This window comes from Cicer arietinum, chromosome 7 (genome assembly GCF_000331145.2).
Source record: "Cicer arietinum cultivar CDC Frontier isolate Library 1 chromosome 7, Cicar.CDCFrontier_v2.0, whole genome shotgun sequence".
Taxonomy (NCBI): domain Eukaryota; kingdom Viridiplantae; phylum Streptophyta; class Magnoliopsida; order Fabales; family Fabaceae; genus Cicer; species Cicer arietinum.
Window position 1 is genome coordinate 58,904,625 of NC_021166.2, and position 9,886 is coordinate 58,914,510.

General features: G+C 32.2%; 2 protein-coding genes across 3 annotated transcripts in view; one reads left to right on the forward strand and one right to left on the reverse strand.

The window, feature by feature from the left end:
* Window positions 1-477, forward strand: part of LOC101514735 (jasmonate-induced oxygenase 1) — a 4,119-nt gene extending 3,642 nt beyond the window's left edge. Inside the window, exon 4 of the mRNA XM_073363919.1 lies at window positions 1-477. This exon is cut by the window's left edge and continues 15 nt beyond it. Within this exon, the coding sequence (XP_073220020.1) occupies window positions 1-85 (85 nt within the window). The 3' untranslated portion in view covers window positions 86-477.
* An 805-nt stretch (window positions 478-1,282) lies between these two features.
* Window positions 1,283-7,913, reverse strand: LOC101514408 (WD repeat-containing protein PCN-like). Of its 2 annotated transcripts, XR_012161375.1 has the most exons (11): window positions 7,423-7,913; window positions 6,357-6,648; window positions 6,202-6,265; window positions 5,857-5,970; window positions 5,604-5,766; window positions 4,659-4,797; window positions 3,684-4,273; window positions 3,393-3,574; window positions 2,998-3,252; window positions 2,300-2,621; window positions 1,283-1,425 (listed from the first exon to the last, which is right to left on the reverse strand). XR_012161375.1 is itself a non-coding variant. In XM_004510249.4 (10 exons), exons 1-10 carry the CDS (start codon window positions 7,825-7,827, stop codon window positions 2,351-2,353), a joined length of 2,475 nt encoding a protein of 824 aa, XP_004510306.1. In that variant the 5' UTR covers window positions 7,828-7,913; the 3' UTR covers window positions 2,218-2,350. The 2 variants fall into 2 exon arrangements, 1 of the variants encoding a protein (XP_004510306.1); XM_004510249.4 differs by lacking the exon at window positions 1,283-1,425 and having other exon boundaries at window positions 2,218-2,621.
* Window positions 7,914-9,886: the final 1,973 nt, after the last annotated feature.

A 9,886-nucleotide genomic window follows, 5' to 3' on the forward strand; every position in this document is an offset into this window, starting at 1 on the left:
GGAAAGAACTATTTCACTTAGCCAACAAGCCATCTTGGCTGTAATTTTGACCCTAATGTACCATGTCATAATTTATGCCTTATAAAAAGTTTGATTGTTTTCATAGAATATGAACTTGATGAAATATATACACATTGGTACTAAGTTCACATACTTACACACTATCCTAAGTTCACATACTTATACACTATTTGTACGAATTTAGATAATACTGAAACCTAGCACGAGAGAATTAAGTTGGTGATCTTACCATTCAAATTCATTTAAATCTTCAACATAAAAAAATGTATGTGGGACCAATGAATTTAAATAGTGAGATCACCTTATGTTGGATTTCAATATGAGAGGATCTAAATCCCTATGCACACATATGGGTGTTGGATCATTATATCCTTTACTAGTTCACAAACATGATACACTTGTACAATGTTGCTCCTTACTGGGTATTAATATATAGTTTTACTTTGTTTTATTTTATTTATGTATGTTATGGTAGCTTTATTTTATTTTATGTAGGTTACCGTAGCTTTATTTTATTTTATTGCAAAAATAGGATAAATTTTGCTCCTGGTTACGACTGTGGTTGGACGATTGTTTTAATTTTTTGCTTAATTGGCGTTTCCCTGCTGCTACTACTACTACCGCAAAAGAAATCAAAATCATGTAATCAAATTGTGCAACCTACTTTGCACCACAAAATCTTAGTAGCACTCACAAACACTCTCAAAGACCAAGTATAGTAACATAAGCTAGAGATAAAGGATGGGGGTTTCTTTTCCCATCTGCACATACACTTCAGAATTACACATTAAAAAAAAAACAATTTTTTTGCCTTTCAGGTGTGTACTTCAAAACAAAAATACTGTATTTTTAAGATTCGGATGTGTACTACCGAATAGGGCAGTGGTTTTGTTTCAGAAAACATATAAGTGGTTATAACTTATAAGTATCTCTCAAATAAGAGTAATTAAAAAAAAATTCAATGGCTATCTTATGTTTTACACAAAAGCAAGAAAAAACTTCAAGAGCTATTTCACTATGCCAGCTACCTGCATTGGCTATAACAAAACCTTGTGTACCATCACCTTGTCGCGATATTAATTTACCAAAATACATAGTTGCCCAAAAGACTTGTGATCCTAACGAAATGCAGACACGGATTCCCTTTAGTAAGAAATTCACGTAGTTCTTAATCTCAGCCGTTAATCTGTGATCAGATAGTTTAGATCGAAAATTGTCTTTTAAGTTAAAACAATCTCGACCATTGATTCAGAATAGGACGGCTGAGATCGGTTACAGTGTCTTATAGTAGGAAATCCAATATCCCAATGAAATGTGTAATACATATTATATGTTTTGCTCTCCATTATCTTAGGGAAGCCCATATCATCCGAGCAAACGTGATTCTGTCAATGCAAATGGGAACTGCCAAACATATAAAGAACAAGTTAATCAAATCTCATTTAATACCAACAATAAAGATTGAATAACCAGAATTTACACATCATTTGCATGTCATTAACCATCCAGCATTACGTGACAAAAAAATCCTTTTATTATGACAGATTTTAGTCGATTGTTTAGAGTTATTTAATATTATTATTTTTGGTAAACTGAGCCTTGAAAATATTACAAAGATATAGTAATTGTTCACAGAAAATGAAAAATATCATTTTTAATCTTTAGAATTTTAAATGAGTCAAATTAACTATTTAAAGGAACATTTTACTCTCATTGGGGACTATTTTGGTTGCCGATTTAAAGTTGAGGACCAAATATAGAAAATAGGGGGCAAAATTTAGAAAAATCATGGTTTCACCCTCTCACCATAATTTAGGTACCATTTAGTTTTACTTTCTATATACAACCAAATTAATTTCCCATCTTAAATTCGTGGTAGAAGAAAAATAAAATAAATTATGGTTGAAACCACTAATTTATCGCATAATAACTACCACTCGTACAATGAAATGCACAAAGCTTATAGAGAAAGAAACTGTTAACTGATCCTCTGAACATAAAAAATTTACTTGTTTTGCATATGGTAATATTGCAACAGACAAATCGAATGCAAAATGCCACAAAGAGATGGCATATTTCTTCTCATTTTATTAAATTGTATTAAAATAAATAAATCTGTTGTTAAAATATAATAAAAAGAGAAAATTAGATACAAGATTTGTTTGTTTATGCAGATCTCACGAATGAAAGCGCATCAAACATGAACTTGGAATAAATACTCAAATTAACGATCTCAGCACAAAATTGTTAAAAAAATAATTTCGCATTAGAAACATACTCATTGACTACGAAGTATTCCCTCAAGCCGAGAACAATCTCTCAAAGCTACTTATGACCCATAAATATGTCTGTGGACTGGTGCGGTTTCTAAACTCTTGACAACTTCCAACCAAGGTTTGTCTACCATAAAGAATGAATTTTTTGACATGTACGCTAAAAATAAAACAGGATTCTTTAAGGGTAAAACATTAAAATTCTTATATTTAATTTGTTTCTTGACAGTAAGATTTTGTAAACTCCGGGCTGTTGAATCTTGAATATCTAGCACATCATTGTCATCTGGTTCGGCAGACAAACCAATGTCAATCAAGCACATTGCCCTGAAGATAGAACAATTTTTTAACATGAGAAATAAATATTTCAAACAAAAATAAAAGTTAAATAAATTTAATATTTTTCAAAGTTTCTACTTAAATGATTAACAATTAGTATATCGCAATTCTGAAACCAACTGACATAAATGATTATTGTAGATGCAACTTTAAACTGCTTTTGAGTCTATTAGTTGCCCAAAAAAAAACATTAACGGAAAAGTGAATGACATGTGCAAAACATAAACCACTAATTTGAAATTAATAAACCATTATTCTATATCAATAAAATTATGTTGCATATAACATGTAATCCTCTCATTTATTTTGCTCACCAATGTATAATGCAAAGTGTCAACTTCATATTTGAAAAGAACATACATACCTGGAGCTATAAACAACAAACGACGATGAACTTGACGAAGGAAGGAATGAAAGCCCAATAACTTCACCAGGAAAATCCCGGAAAGGAAGAGCATGTGTCTTCCGATTTGACCATTCTCCCAACCTCTTGGCCTCAATGTCAAATGCATACACTTTATTTGAGGAAGTTGTAACTATCAATACATTGTTGTTCTGGGGCGCAAATCCACCAGCTGTAACAGAGGCACCGTCTAATCTTGAAATGAACCAGTGCTGCCTGTTGCACAAAAAAGTAGGTTGAGTCTCCCTAAAAGTTTGTCTTTCTTATTTTTAAGGCTTTTAAGCATCAAATGGATATTCTAGAGTAATATGTTTCTTAAATTAAAAAGAAAAAGTTAGGCAAATTAGAGACAACACCTTAGTATCTCCAAGTTAAATATGTATATATCTCCAAAGCAATTCACGGCTGCCAACCACTGCTTATTAGAACTGCTAAACAATTTCGTTATGGGCGGCTCCGTAAGAGGTGATTCGTCATCTTGCAACTCACAACGGGGTGTAAAAGTGTGCACTAGTGCTGAGCTGCATGCATCCACAACCTATATAGCATTCAAAACTGGAGTTAATAATGCAAACTATAAAGTTCTTTAATCTAAAGATTATGATATTTTAATCCAAAAATGAAGGTGAAGCATATGGCCAGCTCACATATATCTTTCTATCATGCCCAGCTAGTATTAACCAAGTGGAGTCATGAGTAAAAATCATAGAATGGATAAATGGTAATCTTTGAGGAAGTTTTTTTGTACTTAATGTAATTTTCCCAACTTCACACTTCAATTCAAGGAGACTAGTCTTTAATTGATTAGAGTATGCAACAAACACCCCTGAATTAGAAATGGTGCTGCAAATTATCTGTTGAGAAGCCCGACTTGGGACTCTGATTGATGCATATATTTTGAAGCGCTGCATTTCAGGATTTGCATGGCCTCCAGCTGTGTGAACATTTCTGAGTTGTAGCAAATGAATATCTAAACAATGTGAAGACTGGACTAAAAGCATTGACGATTGATTGAAGGCAGTATTAAGGACAAGCTGAATAGGTGTTCTCTGAGGCACAGGACATATATCTCGAAAATAAGTACTAGTGAAATTTTTCACAGGGTAAGCACATAGTTTTGTATCATCTCCTGCAGAGATTAGCATGGGACCCTCCATATGGGCCGACTTATTGTATCTGAAATCCTTGGGTTTTTTTTCAGTGCGAATTCTTTTAATCCTCTCATCAGGCAAAAAATCTGCTAAGAACACGAGTGCATAGTTAAGGAACAGAAATAGCAAATGCATTCATAACTAAAGATCTCACATACATGCATCTCAGCATATTTAGTGCCCAACTTGACAAGTTTCTTACAGAAAATAAACACCTTTTCTAAATATATCAGTTATTTATTATGCTTTGCATATTTAGTTGACCTTCTGAAAATAAAAGTAAATATAGTTTCCAGCTTTTTCTTTAACAAATTGAAATTTTAACTTTTCCAGAAATGCTTTGCTTGTGCCGAAGCATCTTAGGATTTTGCATAATAAGCTCATCCAAACTTGTTAATACAATTTTCAGTTTTCATAGAATAAATAACTAAATTTAAAAACAGTAAACTTTCAATGAACTCTCAAAGAGACCTTCTTCAACTATTGGTTCTGCAACAGTCAAGGCCCTGACATCGTGGGTATGAGCCCTTACACTTTTAACATGGATCCATTTCATCGTTGTTGGAGAATTGACATTGTTAGATGATTTTGACATCGTATAAAGAATAACCTTCATATAAAATAAAATAAACCAACACTATTATAATGCACTTGGTTAATAGACTAAGCATAATAACATATGGAACTTAAGGCAAAATTAGAGCAGTTAGAAAATAATTTGATGAATAAATAATAACAATATGACAACATTTTGACTTGCAGATAACACATAATGACATACTTCTTGAGAATATATAAAAGCGGAAGAGTTCAATAAATATAACACATGCTGATATGTGAGATATGATAGACAATGAACCTCCACCAAGAGCAATTAAAGATACAGAGATATTCACATTTGAATCAAAAGGACGGCACAACATGTATTGTATAACCATAGATATTAGGGGATATAAGATTGACATGGTGGTTGGGGTGGGGAAGTTAGGGAGTGGAGTGATAAGAAAGTCGCACTATTTGATGTAGTTAGATGAAAGTTTTGAAAGAAAATTAAGATTAAGATCGGAGATGGCAGTTCCACAATTTTCACAAGGCAATGTGATAAAATCCACATTGATAGAAGGGATGATTTTGGAATATATGCTTAAATCATTTAGAGCTTTTCCATTTTGGTAATAGCACAGAATCTACTCAATAATGTTACTGCATCTCTTCTATTACCCCTCATAGGCAGCTCAATCTCCAAGAACAAATAGAGTGAATAAATTTGGAAAAACTTCCAGTAGTGTCGCAACCTTGTTTTACTCACATCAAAACCCGCCAGTCCATGAGCAATCACAGCAACACAACCATCAATGTAAAGAAGTTCAATTACTTTCGTTTCATAAGGATTCAACAGATTATGCAATTCCATACCTGGCCATCAGAACCAGCAGAGAATACCATATCATGACTAGGTGCTGCTGCAAGAGCAGTTGCATCTCCCTCATGTAATGAATGTGCTTGCAACAGTGTTCGGTTTCGACTGTCCCAAAACTGGACACTGCCGCTACTGTCAGCACTAACAAGTGTCCCAGACCTAAAATAGTATCAAACTAATCAGTACCAAAGGATGTGAATATTAAGTGAACAAGTATTCATATCAACAAAATGATGCCTCCGTTGTCACCTTAAACACAGCAGTGACCATATACAAAGTTTTTGTCCACTGCCCGAACCTCCACATCCAGCTGGCATCCAATCGACTTCATGACCTGACATAGCATCCCAGATTCGTATTGACCTGTGAGGAGATAAAGACAAGTATGTGTAAGCCTATCCAATTATGTAGTAGCAATGATAAAAAAAATTGAAAAAATATTGCTGGATGATGTAGTATCTGCTTGATCAATGAATTGCAGAATCAAGCATATTAACTTGCACTCTAGCAAATGAAGAAAACAAGAGAAGTTCCCAAAACAAGACAGTAATCACTCAGTGATCACTGATCTTCAATCACAACATTAATACGTACCCGTCACTACTGCCAGAATATATGTAGTTAGCATCTTCACTCCAAGTCACACTTAAAACTCGTCCTGAAAAGAATACCACAAAACATTTTCTTAATGTGAATCAACAAATCAAGTACAACAGAAAGAAAACTTCCAGGCAAAAATATCTTCTCACCTTTGACTCGAGGCAAGGATTTGACGTACATAAACTCATCTGTATCAGAGACGGCATAAATTTTCACACATCCATCATCATACGCAATTGCTACACGTGGATACTCAAGAACAGGTTGCATGACAGTAGCAGGTGAGTCAGAATCTTCATCGCTTTCGCTGTTCTCAGATCCATCGGAATCAACTTGTCCCTTCCTCAAATGATCACTCTTTGTCTCAGCATTTATAACACTACCCTTAGGCAGTGCAACAGCCATTTTCCATATTGAGACACCATCTGAATCTAGCACTGTCTGTAAACACATCATAAATCATAAATATAGTTAAGTCATGAAAATAACTATTTAGAGGCAATCTATAAAGCGTTTACACATATATAGATATCAGACACAACACTAACACGTCGTCGCCAACACTAATTCGAGAAAATGAAAGTGATTAAATGTAGCCTTGTGTTGTAGTTGGATACTGACATATGTCAGACACCAGACATGTTTTCAATCTTAAGTGTTAGTGCCCCATAGATGACAACAATAAATATACATAGAATGAATGCGTCGGCCTTAACACCAACAACAGCAGCATCAACGACAACAACATAATAATAATGATGATGATGGTGATTATAATAATAATAATAATTTAACTTATGTTTTCATTCTATAGTTTACATAATGCGGAAATTGAGTTTATGCCCTGTTTGATAACCAATTTAACTAAATGTCGCGTATATTATATAAGTGTTTATGAATAATCTATATTTATAAATATGTCAATTCATAAGCTATTTTAATTGGCTCTCCCAACAAGTTTGACAAGTGCTTATACCATTATATAAGTAAAAATAAGTCAATCATTCCAAAAAGGTGTTTAGCCCCCAACATATTACATAAAAAAAAAAAAATTGAAACTGGTGCTAGGTTAACAAATTAGGTCAAGCTATCACCAAATTGATCCTAATAAGTAAAGTGATAAGTGAGACACACAATATCCCATAATATAGACCGCCGGTATAAACAGTTTTTAATTATATGTCAATCACAAGTTAAATTATTGAATAGCCATACCGTTTGTTTCAAGTTGAAAAAATCCCACGTAGAAACAGTGCCATCTAAATTAGAAGAGAATAAACGACCGAAAGCGGAACCATCACACCAAACAAGTGAAGAAACTCTTTTGTTAGGGTCACCATGAATGGTCAATAGACAATGCCAATTGGCTTCACCAGGAGATACGACCCAGAGTTCAAGAGAACCATTTTCGCGAGCGGCTGCGACACGTAAACCGTCGACGCTGGTGGCTAAAGCTACCACAGATGAAGGCTTCCAATCAATTTTCAATCCATCGACTTTTACAAAGGAAGGACTCCGATCAATGCTGTTACTCTGGTGAAGTTCTTCCATGTTTATATCATCGTTGTGGTTGTTATAAGTGACTGAGCTACGCCGCGCCCGGGTTTGTCTCCGCCGCATGCTGACCCTGAAGGCGGAGGGTGTGAGTAGAACTGTATTGTTATTGTTAGCGCGAGATATTGTACACCACTTTTACGATACCGTAAAAGTTAAAACGATACTTAAACTTTTAAATATCATCCAAAAAGTTTAACGATATATTTTTAAAAAATATATATTTTATAACCTTTTCATTTTAAAAAATAAAATTATAAATTGATTTATGTAGATTTAATATTTAATATATTTTTATTTATTTTAATTAAATAATTAACATTTAAATTATTATCTTAATTATAAGAATAACCAATAAAAATGAAAAGCATGTCAATATTTGCCAACAAAAAAATAATTTTTGAATTGCATGAATTATTTTAAGTTGTGTCGTGTTATGTAAATTTTACTATTTAAAAATAATAAAATTTAAATTTAATTTATCTTACTGCACAAAGTTGAATTTGAGTGGTATCATATTTTATTTTAAATTATAATAACATAAAAAATAAATTTGTTACTTCGACATATATTATTAAGTTATTTAAATATTATACAAAATCACATATATTATTAAGTTATTTAAATATTTTACAAAATAAGTGTTAAATGATACCAAATAATATGTTATAATATCTTTTATTGTCCCCCTTCGTAAAATATAACTCAAAGATATTTTTCTTCGTCTATTATTTTATAGTCCGAAATACTCTTTCAATTTATTTTTTATTTCTTTAAATAAGTAAATTTCACACATATGTAGTTTTTCTTTCGTTTTTTTATGTGATTTTGTCGTCGTCTAAACACAATATTTTTTATTGTTTTCGTCTTAGTACAACACTTTTTTGTATTTTCGAATGTTTTTGTATGGTCTTCGTTTGTTTTAGATCGATATAGTAAGTTTGATCCATTACAGATTTTAATCAATAAGTTTGACATCATTAACGTTATAAATTTAGACGCATGTGTATTTCAGACACTTGAATTTTGTCATATTTGTAGGCATGTTGTCATTTTGTGTTAAATTGTTGTTTTGTGCTATTAACTTAGATGTTTGTTCACAAATGTGTTTAGTCTTACCGAATTTGAATTTGTATTCTATCAATTTGAATGACTGAATATTGTTATTTTTTAAGTAAAAAGAAAAAATATATTATAATATATTTTGTAAAAATATTGCATGAATTATATACAATTATTTATTAGGCAACAACCTACCTCGTGCATTACACATGATCACATACAAGTGAAAATGAGCGTTTCCTTCTGAGAGACAATATCTATAATCATTAGAGCTATAAATATTTAAAAAAAAAAATTGAAATTAAACTCCATATTTTAAATTAATGAAGAAGAAGAATAACATATCACTCGTCTATTTGTCATTAAAACTCTTTTTTAATAATGACTAACATCATGGATGATTTTAACACACAACTAAACGTACAAACTTAAAATTTAAATAGAAAAATTTACATGAATAAAGATCAGAAAATACGCAAACTTACATTAGTGAAACAAATATTTAAGCATATTAATAATAATACCAAAACTAGAAAAACCAAAAGTGGTGTGATATTTGAAAGCAAGAGATCAGGGCGAATAACTCCTAAGGGAGGCAACTGAAATCAGCTTTATTCAAACTAGACGTGTACTCGTGTTATGCATGGGGGCTAGAATTAAAATTCTATCTATAAATAATGTAACAATATAAGTTATTAAGTGTAATACAAAAGAGAAGAACAATCATATAAAATAATGTAGCAATATAAGTTATCTGGTTCCTATTTGTCTCTAGTACCTTATGGTTCCTGGTTGCCTCTGGTTCTTATTTGTCTCTGGTTGTTGGTTGCTTTTTATTATGTTTACATCTAGTTCATGTTTATATTTGGTCGTTGGTTGCTTCTCATTTTATTTACATCCAGTTCCAATTTGTCTTTGATTCCTGTTTGTCTCTAATTTTTGTTTGTCTTTGGTTGCTTCTAGTTCGTGGTTACATCTAGTTCATGTTTATCTCTGGTTTCTGTGGATGACATTGTTAAGTTAGAATCTTCAAGAATCAATAGGACTACCAATGTTATACTCT